This window comes from Penicillium subrubescens (assembly GCF_028828155.1).
Source record: "Penicillium subrubescens strain IBT 31985 chromosome Unknown utg000002l_segment0_segment0, whole genome shotgun sequence".
NCBI classification, from domain to species: Eukaryota; Fungi; Ascomycota; class Eurotiomycetes; order Eurotiales; family Aspergillaceae; genus Penicillium; species Penicillium subrubescens.
This window is the reverse complement of record NW_026643152.1, coordinates 6622485-6637287: the sequence shown is the minus strand read 5'-3', so window position 1 is coordinate 6637287 and position 14803 is coordinate 6622485. Positions and strand designations below refer to the sequence as shown.

At 49.6% G+C, this 14803-nt stretch overlaps 7 protein-coding genes across 7 annotated transcripts; 6 read left to right on the top strand and 1 right to left on the bottom strand.

The window, feature by feature from the left end:
• Window positions 1-1084: 1084 nt before the first annotated feature.
• N7473_003732 (uncharacterized protein) lies at window positions 1085-2284 on the top strand (the record flags this gene model as incomplete). Its single annotated transcript, XM_057149672.1, has 1 exon — window positions 1085-2284. The coding sequence occupies one exon, from the start codon at window positions 1085-1087 to the stop codon at window positions 2282-2284; it is 1200 nt and encodes a 399-aa protein (XP_057013326.1).
• A 2004-nt stretch (window positions 2285-4288) lies between these two features.
• On the top strand, window positions 4289-5733 carry N7473_003731 (dolichyl-phosphate beta-glucosyltransferase; the record flags this gene model as incomplete). Its single annotated transcript, XM_057149671.1, has 3 exons — window positions 4289-4402; window positions 4519-5304; window positions 5389-5733. The coding sequence occupies 3 exons, from the start codon at window positions 4289-4291 to the stop codon at window positions 5731-5733; spliced, it is 1245 nt and encodes a 414-aa protein (XP_057013325.1).
• A 960-nt stretch (window positions 5734-6693) lies between these two features.
• On the top strand, window positions 6694-7365 carry N7473_003730 (uncharacterized protein; the record flags this gene model as incomplete). Its single annotated transcript, XM_057149670.1, has 1 exon — window positions 6694-7365. One exon carries the CDS (start codon window positions 6694-6696, stop codon window positions 7363-7365), a length of 672 nt encoding a protein of 223 aa, XP_057013324.1.
• Window positions 7366-9580: 2215 nt separating this feature from the next.
• On the top strand, window positions 9581-9829 carry N7473_003729 (uncharacterized protein; the record flags this gene model as incomplete). Its single annotated transcript, XM_057149669.1, has 1 exon — window positions 9581-9829. One exon carries the CDS (start codon window positions 9581-9583, stop codon window positions 9827-9829), a length of 249 nt encoding a protein of 82 aa, XP_057013323.1.
• Window positions 9830-10429: 600 nt separating this feature from the next.
• Window positions 10430-11017, top strand: N7473_003728 (uncharacterized protein; the record flags this gene model as incomplete). The annotated part of the gene is made up of 1 exon (XM_057149668.1): window positions 10430-11017. One exon carries the CDS (start codon window positions 10430-10432, stop codon window positions 11015-11017), a length of 588 nt encoding a protein of 195 aa, XP_057013322.1.
• A 656-nt stretch (window positions 11018-11673) lies between these two features.
• On the top strand, window positions 11674-12514 carry N7473_003727 (uncharacterized protein). Its single transcript, XM_057149667.1, has 2 exons — window positions 11674-12127; window positions 12186-12514. Exons 1-2 carry the CDS (start codon window positions 11771-11773, stop codon window positions 12336-12338), a joined length of 510 nt encoding a protein of 169 aa, XP_057013321.1. The 5' UTR covers window positions 11674-11770; the 3' UTR covers window positions 12339-12514.
• Window positions 12515-12610: 96 nt separating this feature from the next.
• Window positions 12611-14313, bottom strand: N7473_003726 (origin recognition complex subunit 2; the record flags this gene model as incomplete). Its single annotated transcript, XM_057149666.1, has 2 exons — window positions 12611-14265; window positions 14289-14313. The coding sequence occupies 2 exons, from the start codon at window positions 14311-14313 to the stop codon at window positions 12611-12613; spliced, it is 1680 nt and encodes a 559-aa protein (XP_057013320.1).
• Window positions 14314-14803: the final 490 nt, after the last annotated feature.

Genomic DNA, 14803 nt, shown 5'->3' with positions numbered 1-14803 from the left:
AAGTCACATCCGTGGCATTGCTAGGCCTCCCAACTAACTGCCATCCCAGGCGTTCCATAAGCCGGGTACACTCGGATGAGTTGTCGCCTGAAGTGCCCACGGCCATTCGCCTGCGCTCATCAGCCAGCCTGCCACTCTCTACTGGGATGCTACCCGATGACTGTACTGTGGATACCTCCAGTAGTCAGGGTGCCCGAGTGTCCAAAGCATCCTCGCGCACAAAATTAGCTGCCCGTGCAGAGAACTTTCATCGCCGAGACAGTTCACGCACGCTAAGAGAGCGGGATCGAGGGCGGTCCACGTCTGCCTCGAATCAACCCACCAACTATGATGATACTAGTGGGGTACTGTCGAAAGCACAGCTCACTGAATCGGAGTTTACCCGAGTATCTGATTATCAAACAAGACATGAGACGCCGCGAGCGGAGCCGCGGAGATATCATTCAGACCCCGCGGTTCCTCAAACCACGGCTACTAAGAAGGGTATTGGCGGCATAAGTGATAATGATATACATGAAGACGGGCATGGGGCGGGGGATAGAGATCATGATGCTGATGATAATGATGGTGATGTTCCAATGGATCTCGATGGGCCACCCCCTGAACAAAGCCCAGAAAATGAACTCAATGATGATCTCAATGACCCGTATTCATCCCATTCCTTGGAGCCACCATCCGGGTCACAGTCGTCGGATCCACCACCGATGTACAAGCAGCCAGAGACCAATCAAATCACAGAAGATCAGTTGATCCAAGAGGTGCGCTCGATCTATGCTGGACTAGTGATGGTGGAAAAGAAATGCATCGAGGTCGACAAACAACAAACTGAATCCAACGCCGAGTTATCTGGCTTACAGTGGCAAGCAATGATATCCCTGCATCGAACATTACTTTATGAACACCATGATTTTTTCTGGCCTCCCAACACCCGTCCGCCAGTCAGGTGTTGAAAAAATTGGCCGACAAGTATGCAATGCCTGCACGAATGTGGAGATATGGGATTCACTCATTTTTGGAGCTGCTTCGGCAAAAGCTGCCAGGCTCTTTGGATTATATGTTGAATTTCATCTACCTCGCATACTCGATGATGACACTCTTACTTGAAAGCGTCGTTGCATTTAGCGAGACTTGGATCGAGTGCCTAGGTGATTTAGCACGATATCGTATGGCGGTGGAAGAGTCTGATATGAGAGACCGGGAGGTTTGGGCCGGAGTCTCGCGATACTGGTACAATCAAGACGCTGATCGCAGCCCTGAAGTGGGTCGTATTCAACATCATCTTGCAGTATTAGCTCGTCCAGACGTGCTTCAGCAGCTTTTCCACTACACCAAAGCGCTAGTGAGTGTACGTCCTTTCCCTAATGCGCGAGAGAGTGTGGTCCTTCTCTTCGGTCCGTATAATGGACAAGATCAAAATTTGAATCAACACACAATGGTCACTGCTTTTATAGCTACTCACAGTGCCCTATTCAATCAATGGCCGGCTGATCAATTCGTCGCCTTGGCAAATCACTTCTTGATACTCTTGCGGCAAGAATCCCGGCACCTGGGTCGTCAGGGTCAAACAGGGGTTTACATTATGTCGTGTAATTTCGCGTCGATCCTTCAATACGGCGATAACGAAGTCGATGCTGATATAGGGATGGAATTTGCTCATAAAAATGATGCATCAGCCGCAGGTGCTTCTGAATTCGCGCTCAACTGGACGTCAGGTTTGGACTTGGGTTCAAAAGGCAAAATCAAAGAAAAGGGCCAGCCAACAGATCCTAGCGCCCATCTCCCTCCAATGGCTTTTCACGGCAGTACTCTTGCCTTTCACACACTTTCTGTCTTGCTCGATCAACTAGGTGACCCTAGTATATACCCAAGTGTACATATCTCATTATCATTCATCTGGAGCCTTGCTCTCCACCCTCTCGCCATGCAACCAGTCGACGCATTTATCCCGTGGGTCAGCATCGGGAGATTCCTCAACACTCTCATCGACTCTTTCATCAAAGCCCTCATTGAGTCCGACATCGACCCCGACAGCAAGTTCAACGAAATCGAAGACAGAAACTTCCCACTGGAGGATATGCCGACTCGCCATCTACCGGAGGATTTCCTCATCCGCGGTCAATCCTGGAGCCAGCTATACTACCCCGACAAATTTTTCCAAGGAGCCCCCTCGGAGGACGACAGGCCCGTTATTGAACCGAGTACCACTCCCATTCCTCGCATGCATAGATGCCTCTGGCTAGGCGTGCAAATAGCAACGGTTTGTCGCATTTTTCTTTGGTTCTAGCGCTTGAATGTGTTCTTGATGGAGATGGATAGAAACAAGGCTGATCAATTTGACATGCAGTTCCGTCGTTGGATAACATACGAGAATCGCAGGTTCGACGTTACTCCACGCGCGCTTGGGAATGCACCCATTGCGGAAACTTGTGGAGGCCTCACCAGCAGAGCAACTAGACCTTCTCAAACCACCGTTGGATAACATACGAGAATCGCTGGGTCGGCGTTACTCTGCGCGCGCTTGAAAATGCATCGATTGCAGATTCTTGCGGAGCTCAACAGCAGAGCAACTCGGCCTTTTCATACACACCACGAGATGTGCTGTGTGGGCTCACTGTGATTTTCAACAGTTACTGTGGGGCAACAATCTATCTGGTGAAGGACACAACCTTCCTTCACCTTTGACCGTGGAGCGGATCGGATCAGTCGGGATCTGGCCAAATCGAGTACAATTTCGGAGCAAAGGATTCTTCTCTTTACCTTTTCCTTATAGACACGAAGCAAATCCCAGGAATTGAAATTTCGAGCCCGGCGTGACTCAACGACAGTTCAGACAAACAGTGTCAAAACAGGCCAGGCCCATGGAAGACCTCCCTCCGAGGTTTGGAACGGGATTCCACCGGATCACCCTGCGGATCATACCGGGACATGATCATTTGCATTGCTTTCGCATCTCCGGATCTTCTGCCAGGATCTATCTCCAAGTGGATATCAACCAGGTTGAATGGAATGTAATGGATGCCGTATGAAGTTCTCGTTCCTGGAACCCTATCCCTGACCGGATGCCGGAGCTGGCCCCGTATTCAAAAATGCGCTTTCTGCCTTGCTTATCTCTCTCCCAGGAGGAACTTTGGCCTATGGTTGCTCTCGGATTTTCTCCGGATTCTTGCCACGATTGGACAGCGATTTTTTGCGGAGAATTCCATTCGAACCTGGGACTGGACGGATCGGAGCAGCCACTCCTCTGATGTTTTAGGAAATGGATAAAGGGAGGACAAGTCCATTGTTAAGAATTTTCGGAAACTAAGAGAAATAGCTACTGGTCACTATGGAGGCAATGGAGAGAAGATAAACGCTTGTGATGATTGTTTGAATTTCCTTTGTCGTTTCCATTTGGATGGAATGTCCGGTTCTCCTTGGAAAGAATTGCTGCTCTTATCATCTAACCTACTTTATCAGGATATTTTTGTATGATATATGAGAAACTGGGTAAGCCAGCGTGCTTTTTCTCTTCGCAGGTCTTCGATTCTGCCCTGAATACTTCGATTTTGAGCTCCTTATGGTAGGCCCTGCTGCGCGTATTATTTTTGTTTGTAAGCATGCCCGAAAGGCCCATAAGCAAATCGCAAATCCGAGACTATGAATTTATTTTTTCCTGACTAAAAATACTTGACGAGTAAACTGTACTAAGTAGACGTCATTTTCTGGGTATTTTAATCAGTGAAGAAGCTGGTCAAGATCGACTTGGGGACCCGCCAATATGCGTAATGAGGATCGCGCAGCAAACTAAACGCCACAAACAAAGAACGTAGCCTCATTAAATGAGAAAGTCTGAGCTTTGACTGTTTGTTCAAGAAAAATCGGATAAATATTCCATTCGAGCAAAAGAGAAATTCCAGAAAAGCCATGCGTTCCTGTCGAATAATAATCGGGTCGCAACTGTCCCCCCACTATAGTTCATTTTGGGCCCAAGATGCTTGCGCGTTGCCGATAACTAAAAGGCCAAGCTGGCGATTACAGATTCCAGTATCAACGTGCACCTCTCCACTTCGCATCTCCTCATCTCCCCCCAACTCTTTTTCCTTTCCCCTCTCCCTTTCTCTCCCCCTCGCTAGATGGGGCTCCAGAATTTCTTCGCATGATTGTTTCCATGTGTTCGGTTTAATTGCCTTTTGTATGGCTGGCCGAGTGATTGCCTTCTTTACTTCCCGGGCTTTCCCCGAGTCTCCCTCGCATTATTCCCCGTCGCCCGTCGCCGTTTGAAACAATTGAGCGGCCACACCAACACACGATGGCGGAAGCTTGGAGCAACGTCTGTCGGCAGTGCATTGCCACTGTCTCCGATGTCCCACCTACCATTCTATTAGCTGCCGCTACAGCTACGGGACTGGGATTGTTTGTCCTGGTGAGTTTGGCTGCGCTGCCTCCTCCGCCTGGGTGATGCGCGACATCCCTAGACTGCTTGAGCTCTACTTCCAGACTACCAATTGCCAATTGCTGACCTCTCTTCGATATCTGCAGTTCGTTACCTTCTTATTCATCGTCGCGCCGACTCCGCGGGATCCCCTACCGGAGGAAAAGAAGTATAAGACCCTCGCGAAAGATGGCGCTATCACAAACCCCGAGTCACTCCCCGGTTGGCTCGATAACCTCAACGCCCAAAAACGCGCCTCCAAGAACCCCGAAATAGAACCCGCGGAGCTCTTCATGTCCGTAGTCGTCCCCGCATACAACGAAGAAGACCGGCTTGCGGGCATGCTGGAAGAAGCTGTCAACTACCTGGAGCATATGTACGGTACTCCGGGCCGTGACGAGGAGAAAGAGGCCAGTACTGTCTCAACCCGATCCACGCGCAAGCGCAAGACGGCGACAAATGGCCAGGCAACCAACGGTCATGCCACGGGCTCGGCATCGGACCGAGGTTGGGAAATCCTTATCGTATCGGATGGATCGACGGATCGCACGGAGGAGGTCGCCTTCAGCTTTGCGAGGGATCATCAGCTGTCGATGCACCCCAAGGGCTACGCGGGACCGTGGACGCCCAAGGCGCAGGAAGGCGTGCACATCCCGCCTGGGACGATTCGCGTGGTTAGTTTGACTCACAATCGCGGCAAGGGCGGCGCCGTTACGCATGGTATGCGGCACGCGCGTGGTCAATATGTCGTGTTCGCCGATGCGGATGGAGCGAGTAAGTTTGAGGATCTTGGCAAGCTTGTTAAAGCGTGTCAGGACATTGAGGATGCCGGTGGCCGTGGTGTGGCTGTTGGGTCGCGCGCGCATATGGTGGGCAGCGAGGCCGTAGTCAAGGTTAGTGAATACTCAGCTATGCATAAAGAGTCGTCAATGTGCGACAATCTATGATTAAGTAAATTGCTAACGTTATCCCAACAGCGGTCGAAATTGCGTAACTTCCTCATGCACTCTTTCCACATGATCCTGTGGCTTATGACACCGCCCAAGACTGCAACCGTCAAGGACACGCAGTGTGGCTTCAAGCTCTTCTCGCGCAACTCGCTGCCCTTCATCGTTCCCTACATGCATTCCGAGGGCTGGATCTTCGACGTGGAGATGCTCATGCTAGCCGAGTTCGCTCGCATCCCCGTGGCAGAAGTACCCGTTGGATGGCGCGAGGTCGGAGGCAGTAAGCTGAATGTCATTCGGGACAGTATCGGCATGGCCTGGGGCCTGGCCGTCCTACGGGCAGCGTGGTCACTTGGCATTTATCGGCAGAAGTGAAAACTGACATCAAACCATATTGCGCTATTGATGGCGCCTTATCTATAGACCGTGGCTTCTGCATTGAATGGTTTTTTTTTCCTTTCTTGGGCGTTCTGGGTTTTTTTTGCAGAGATGAGGAGATAGTACCCCGTGCTTGTGAGTCTATACCCTTGAGATATTCGTGTCTACCTACTTGCTGGTGCACGGGGACTGGTAAGCTAGTGTATATACAAACGCAAAATGAAGGAATCCCGAGAAAATACTTCGGATTGGTAGCACTGCCTGCTACAATCAGCCACCCGGTCATACGGATTTTATCAGGCCGTAAGCCATTGGCGTCATCAACCAACAGGCTACAATTCAGTTGATCCTATATCTAAGAATAACATGTTATCTGTCTGCCAAGTGGTATTCAGTGCTCTGCTCAGACAGTCAGGTGGAGACTATCGTGCTGGATCCATAGGCTGGCTAAAGGAGTTTCCAATTACCGGGTTTAAAGACATACTAGATTTTGTCTTTCCTGATCTGTTCTCGCCACTCGTTTGAAACTGATAGGGACCATGATTTCTTAATGCCCATCACGGGGTGGAGTGACGAGGTTGATCGGACGGTTTGTTACGGGATGCAACAAGCATGGCATGACTACAGAGATGACCATGCCCTTGGCAAGTACGTTAAACAAATCAATTCTCTGAACTGACTACTCATTTTCTTGTCAGACTATGTCTATCATTCTTTCCCCCTTGATTGTATCACGATCAATACAATCAATCTAGCGGGAATCATTTTCTTGTCAGACTATCGCTATCATTCTTTTCCCCTTGATTCTGTCACAATCAATACGATCCAGAAAGGATTATATTTTCCAGTAGGCCACCCCTCACGAGAGGTATCAACCGAGCCAACAAGACTATTGAGCTTCTCCAACCAGACGCATAGAAGACTATGTTCAAGTTCAATTAAACCTCAATCAGAACTATGGGCCCGATAAATAACTCCAATCATGACCTCAATACAACTTCCTTCCTCAACCTCCCACCCGAACTCCGCCTCAAAATCTACGAATACGCCCTCACGGTACCAAACGACTACATCGACAAACCCCTAATCGTCATAAACGACCGTGGCAACGTCTTCACAGTCCGTAATCGCTACAAAGCCCTCTCAATGTGTCCAAGCTGGGTCGGCGAAGACGGCACCGCACGCAATATCCTCGCAGTATACCACCAGATCCACGACGAAGCTGAGAACTATCTGTACTCACATCACACGCTATTTTTCCGAAATTCGTTCGATCTAGTTCGGCTAGGGGATTTTCTGGATACACTTAGTCCCACGGCGCGGGGATGTATTCGTAGTGTGGGATTCGAGGTTTATTTATTTGTGCATACGCAGATGGGTGTGCCAAAACGGACGCTTAAGCAGTATGAGCGTGCGGCGAGATTACTTTCTGTGAAGTTACCTGAGTGGAATAATGTTCTGTTCTATCTTGATCCGCGGTTTTATTATCCTGCTGCTGCGGCGGGATGTCGAGAGCCTGCTGCGCGAGGTGTGTTGGATCTCGCAGCGAAGTTTGGACCGCTGTGTAGGGATATTACTTTCTATCCGTTGTCAACGAGTGATTATCGTCTTCTTTGGGAGGCGCAATAGCCTTTCTGGCGTAGTACTCCGCCAGAACGACGTGCTTCGGGGCAGGATGGGCGTTTGACGCAGTACTTTGCGCTTGAGGTGCCCAGGAATGGTCGGGCTACTGTGGACAGAATGCCATAGATAGTGGTGATGTGTTTAATTGATTTTCTGCTTTTACTCCGTCGATAGGAGTAATAATTGCTACTTAAGCAAACGAAGTCCTACCGCTACTCAGGTCATTGGCTTACCCATCCCCGAGGAGCATCTTTATACCCTCGTTGTTTCCAACCTTCGTAACGAAGAAACCATTAGATGGTATTGGGACGAAAACTTCAATTCTCAATCGGGTGAAACTCGGGTATAGATGCTAAGAGGAAAGAAACCCGAGGCTAGCTAAGATACATGACAAGAGGCTGACGGCCCACACAGCCGATCCCGTCCACCCATAAAAAATACTATGTAACTATACTAATTTTTCGATCACCCCATCACAAAAGGACTCTCCTAAAGGTGGTGATCCTTCACTCCCCTAGCCGAACCATGGAAGGACTTCCGGCGCTGAATCCGACTCGAATCAAAAGCCAACTCAATTTAGGTATCAGCAACTAAAGGTCACATAGATACATGAATAACCACGACTGTTGCAAGCTCGTAGAAACATCAAATGAAGAGTCACTCCCGCGACTTTCTGTTGAAGACGACATGTAAACTGGCAACTTTCGTGCTTTTCTCGTTACATCGGCCTTTTTTCCTTCGAAAATGGATATGGGCCAACGGCCTTTGATATGTGACCATATGAATTTGATTCCCTTTCCCTTCATAGGCTCTTTGTATGAGATGTACCATAGATTCGATCCTCTTTGGATGAAGGTTCTGCCATTTTTATATTGCTGGTCTTTCAGATAACCGAGGTTGCGGCATTGTAACTCTTCGTATGAGCAAGATGTCGTCTTCTCAAAACATAAACGGGGACTGCAAAACGAAGTTGGGTGAGGGGGATGATCGAGTCGTCCACGGGGACCAAAGGGCCAATAGGCATGAGTCTTCCATAATGGGTCGTCTCGAGTAATGCCAGGGCCTAGATTAGTCCACCTAGTCACAATGAGCGCTATTTGCGAATCGAATTCAACGATTTCGACCTCGGAATCCGTGTTGCAAGACCCACAATTATGGGTCAAGGAGTCCACTCGTCTTCTCAATAAAGACTTCACAAACCCAATAACAGTCTCAGGGCCGTAGTGTATACAGAGACGCACAGGATTCGGCCTAGATATATTGTGTAGAGCATGAACCAACGTATCCCGCGTCTTAACTAGTAATATATCCTGAATCCTGAGATGAAGCCCAGGAAGCCTCGGGTATATTTCTGCTTCCTGGGAGAAAAGCGAGATAATATCCGAGGGAAATTGCCTGACTTGTGTATACGACAGGGAATCTGTGCTAATCCCTGCCCTTGGACCGTAGTAAAACCGCCTCATAGCGAGTTTAAGCTGAAGGAAAGAAAGTCGATAACTCCTGTTGTAACGAGTATCCAGGGTGAATAAGTACGAAAACCACTCATCCACACACGGTAGTCGACATGTTCCGTCTTGGTGCAATCCACTGAGTCCGAAACTTTCAGATCCATCATACCGATGGAGAACGTGGCATATATTGCAAGCGAAGTATTCGGGAGAGTCTCGTTCCAATCTATTCAAAACCGAGAGCTTCTTGTCTTCCATGAGAGGAGACTGCCTCTGGCGCAAAGAGAGCTCCCGAAATCGACGATTGCAAAGGGATAGGCAAGTAATGTCAACAACCGAAAGAAAATCAGATATTAACAAGAATAGCTCTGGGGGAAGTCCAGCGAGCGTATGCATAGGGAGAACCTCAGAACAAGGGGAGTTAATATCCTTGTTCGCCTTGCACGGGCGTTTGAGGTAGCATTTAAGACGAGTGCTTGAATGTTTCATCGTGATAGTTCAGTAGATCGTGAAGTTAATGGAGTGAGGGGAGGAAGGAGAAGAATAGAACGCTGACTATACGGGACTTCGAACTAGTATGAATTAAGACAACTTGGTAGGCTTCATCCATGGAACATTTAACTTAATTAGCTATATATATTTCACGAATACCTAACTACTGTTCCGGTTCTGTGCTGAGTAAATTGCCCGTTTTTGCGGCGGCCCCAGATCGGATTGGACTAATTCTATTACTAACAGCCGACGTTCGACCTTTTCGACCAGGGCAATATTGAATGGCATATTCCCGCCGAATTTACGGTCGACAAACCCATAACCTTCGTGCACGTCGACCATGGTATGCTGCTGTTCACACCCAGCAGCCTCCAGAAAGTCAGCCCGCCATCGTCGGCGATCCGGACGACCTCGAGGGACTAGCATGGGAGTCCGGATACAAACTAGGTGGGATCAAGGACTACCTCAATTCCGATCAGCCGGTCTTGGGTCTGCGCGCGTCAACTCCTTCACCGACAAAACAATTGTAGTCTTGCAGTGGCAGCATGTTGCCTTTCATGCGCTTGGCATGCAGCATGTTGTGGAAGGCTGGAGTGCTTAAAATCTACTTCTGCAAAAACTTCCTAAATAATTTCTTTCAATTGAACTCTCAAAACATTAACGATGAGATAGATGATCTGGAAGTTCGGTCAGGGTATCAAGCTTATGTATGTGGAGCCCCACTGTACGCCCCCACACCTACCTAACACGTCACAACGTGCCACATGATTCGTCACTCATTTACCACCTCCCTAATAACAAGTTGACGGCCTGAAATTCGGCTACCGTCTACTTCGGCCGGCCTGTGGAAGTGGACGACTCCTAAGGAGCCTGTCAATTTACAAGTCGACAATCCAAACCCGAGAAATTCAAGCAAGCGAACAGTCTGGCGCAACATCGGAGAGATCCCATTAGAGGCCCAACACAGGGAGTCCTTCGGCATATCTACAATATCGTCCCAGCAAGCGACGAATTTACCAAAATTTGATCTTATTCACTTCATCATTGCTCACTACGGAGCCGGTGGACTTTTCAGTCGGCCTGTCTTGCCCAGAGACTGACAAAGACATTAAGCCTATAACATCGTGCAAATGGGGATCTCGACATCAAGCATTCACTACCCAAGGGACTCGGAGGATGGATTTGAGGCCCTCAGAATCCTCCAAAAGAAGCTACCGGCTGAACTCGCCCTCCAGATCCTAGACTGTGCCCAGTACTGGGTCCTTTCTCAGGTGTCCATGGAGCGAGCAATTAGTTACCAAGAGCACGATTGCCGCGACAGGGCACCTTACCTGGTCTCAGATCCCATTCAAGGCGGACGATCACCTGTTCGAGAAATTCGAATCGACATTTGGAGCCATGACCAAGGGTGGAGCAGTTATACTGAAGACCATGGCACATACCGAAATTCCTGGACATGGTTCGAGATGGGGATTATAAGAGCTCCTGGCACAGAAGGTGTCTCGGAAGACTTCAACATTCGCTTGGCCACCAATATGCATGCAAGCAGAGTGACACAGAATCATCAAAAGGTGTATCGCGCAGATGATGATCTGCCCTGGATGCGAAGCCTTCAGGCTGGGGATCGGATTTCGATCATTCCGAGAGCGCTTTATCCTGGGTGGCAGAATTTTGTGGAAAAGGCCTTTATTGAAATATATACCGATCCTTTGGGTTGACCAGACAACCCGCCATTATGTTCATATTTCATATCTCGATTGTGTTGAGGTTATGGAGAGGCAATCCACTAGTTTCTACATTATGATTCAAAAGTTGATTCAATACGTTACGAAGAACGCCTTCATTTCAACTCACATTCACATAGTCTCAGAAGACTTGACGTCCAAGTCGTAGTGAGGTCTACTAGCAGGTCAAACTGACAACTTTTTCAAGTAATGGACGCATTTTGCCTGACCGAGGTTGACCGGCCAAAAAGCTGCTCAATGCAAAGAACAAAGCTTAGAAATTCGAAATGCGGCCCTGATTCGTGCATAGACCGGATCAAAAGGATATAGTTGTAGGGAATTTTTCGTGTGTTAGACCTGGTAGGACTAGATGCGGAGCTGCCACCTCGGTAGAAACCAAGATGCTCTCGACGATTGTAGAGGGGTTTGACAAATCTATCCTTCGGGATCAAGACTCTAGTTTCGGAATCTGAAGTGTTGGTAATTACAACTTACAGTTTCATGTCCAAAACAGCGATTGACCCCCAACGGGCCAGTCCCACGTAGTCCCACGCGCACCTGCGTGGAGATGTGACTAGCCGATGACATCACGCGGCAATCTTATCCACAAGCTCCAAGGGAGAGCTTCATTTCTTGTTCATGCTTCCCAACTCTTAACCTCCAACATCTGAAATCACCAATTACCTACAAAACCTTACTCACCAATTCCCTCACCCTCTTTTCTCTCTCCACTACTCTCCCACCACAATGGCCTTCCACCTCTTCTCCCCACCATCAACCCTCCTCCGCCTCGGCCTGGGCCTTGGCATCGGTCTCTCCGCCGCAACCCTCCACCCACTCTCCCCCTTCCGCGCCGCCCCAATGCGATGCGAATACAGCGCGCCCTATTCTCGCACAGGGGGCCAAGCCAGCGCAGAAACCGGCTGGGCCGTTAACCCCAATGATCCCAGTTTACAGAAACAGGCTAAGAATGCCTTTTTGACGCCGGAGAATATGCGCCAGATTAGTTTGGGGAGTGTGTTGGGGTTGGTGGCTGGTGTGGGGTTGAGGGCGTTTTCGAAGGTTTTGGTTGTTGTTTTGGGGATGGGGGTTGTTCTTGTTGAGGTGAGAGATGATCCTGTTTCTGGGCTTGTGCGAGGGTGATTGCTAATGTTGTATGCAGTGGGCTGCGTCCAAGGGTTATAATATCCTTCCGCTGAATCGGTTGCAAAAATATGTCAAGAATGCTGATCTGCGTCGGATGGTTTCTGAGAACCGGCCGTTTAAGATTAGTTTTGGTGCGATGATGGCTATGGCTGCCTTTGCGCAGTTTTAAAGGCGAAGCCATCCCCAGAGTTCACTTGAGAGGAATAGACGGAGGAATGCATTTTGTACATAAAAAGTTCCCCTGTGCTCTCTGAGTGTACGACTATCGGGTTACAAATCTAGACTATGTCTCATAGCATAGTGTATGCGTGGCATACATACACCGACTACCAAGGCAAAAGGATCGCGTTGATTGAATATTGTGTTTCACAAAGGGGTATCATGTTCTGCGATATCGCTATTCCACTCTTACTCATACATGGCACACACCAAGGTGGACGTTCATCCTAACACTAGATCTTCCAACACGCCTTCCATCTCGTCCCGAGACAATGGCACGCCCAAAATCTCCATCCCGCTAGGGTCCATGCGCGAGGTGATCATTTGATGGTCGTGGAATTCCTTCAGCAGAGTGCGGAACATCATCTCTGAAGATGCGATGAACTCTTCGGTCGCCTTCTGGTAGAGCAGGCGGAACTCGATGCCATGTTCCTCAGCACCTCTTCCGCTCTCCCCAGCACCTTCCTCGTCAGACATGTGGCCGTCGTCCATCACAGTAATAACTTCTGTGAGCAAGAGGCGGTATAGGTTCCGTGCGTTCTCGGGCAAACTCTTCAGCACGAAGCCCACACCATCCTTTCCGCCAACGCGCTGGCCTTTACGGCCAAGCAGGGTGTGGACTTCCTCCACGACATTAGTTTCCACGGCGAAGGGGGTGAAGGTCGTGCTGTCATGGAAGACCAGGTTGAATTGATCACGTAGACTAATGTCCCACATCGTTGCAAAATTGGGACTGTCTGCGGTGAGCATAAGGCGAATTCGAGGTGTAGCGGCCAGACGGGCGAGGAGAGCTTGGTTGGCTGCACGACGAAGGGGCGGCGCATCAACCGAGTTGATTAGAACCGTGATGGGCTCTTCCGTGGCAGGTCGAGACTTGAGTGCTGATTGGAGCAGCTCGAGCACCTCGGTTGGTTGTGCACCCAGTTTGGAAGGCAGGTCCTCGCCCAAGATGGCTGTCGCGATCATGGCAAAGATCGAACGGATCGAGATACCCGGAGTATAACCGTTGACAATAACGATAGATGGAGCGCTTCCAGATACAGAGCGCTTGTGATAGAGCCAATCTGCAAACTGCTGCACGAGCCTGCGTTTGGAGCCGTACCCAAATAAGCAGATATTGAACCCTTCTTCAAACTCGAAATCCCATTGTGGGAATGATCGATGGTGCAAGGAAAGTAGGTACTCTTTCTCATCCTTGCACGGATCCACGTATTGGCCAAGCTTCTCGAAGTACTCCTCGTGTGTCAGGAGCGAAACTTTATTCAAAGTAGCGTTGGACGTCTTCGCAGTACCAGCGCGATTCTGGAAGAAGTAGCGTTCATGTGCTGGCAATTCGCCTTCGGGGGTTGGTGATCGCTTGTTCCTCGCACCCTTAGGTCGACCTGCCCGTCGCTTGGGAGCCTTGGCCTCTTTGTCTTTCGGTTTCTCTGCATCTTCGCCCTCGACGCTATCCACCACGGGCTCGACAGCCTTGTCTGTCTCGGGCTCATCATCCTGGAGAATCTCTTCCGCAAGCTGCTCGGAGCCATCCCAAGCAGCATCCTCATCCTGCTCGAAAAGAACCCGAACACTCTTTTTCTTCGCCGATCGATCTGCATTCTTAATTCGAGATGGTGTCGCAGCAGTTGCAGACTTGGGCTTTGTAGGCGTCGCAAACAGCGATCGTGCCTTGGACTTGTGAGTCGGTGTCTTCAACCCAGATTCCTTCAGCGGTGTCGCCGCAACTCCATTGGCTTTCTTTGGTGTCGATTGGCCTCGTGGTACCTCGGGGAGCTCGTAGGTGGCATCGCCATTTGTGGGAGGGGATACGGCGCGTGGCCGTTCAACGCGCCATTCGTTTTCGATAGCGCGATGCGTGGTCTCTTGGGAGTCGAGACCTCGGGGTGGTCATTTTCCAGACCGGAATTCGACAGCTTGCGCTTCATAATGGGCGAGTCAGCGAGCGATCCATGATGGAGAGGCAGAGGGAAGGAAATCAACAATACCATTAGATCCGGAGAATGTGCACAGGGACGCAATGCAAGGGGCAGGATTGGCTGGAGATGTGCCTGCCAAAGGGCCGCTGCAGTGTCTGATACACTACTGGATAGGGGGACAGGTAATTAAACTCGTTGGTAGACCCTGGGAATGTGGTTATTCGATTGTTCCAGCTGCCTGGTCGGTTTCGTGTCCCGAGCCGCGGAGGTCAAAAAGTGAGCAGCAGCGGGTCCCCTAGAGTTTCTCCGAGTCCGCCCCAGCTACGGAGTATACAGTATGGAGTAAGATAGAGGGCCGAGTCAGCGCGAGGCATTTATTGTTAACCTGTCACCATCGGGGTTTGGATTTACAGTATATGAGTTATTTCTAGTTAAAACGGAGCGCGTAAATAAATCGATTAATTGACTCTTGTAGATCCATGGATACGGCGATAAGAAG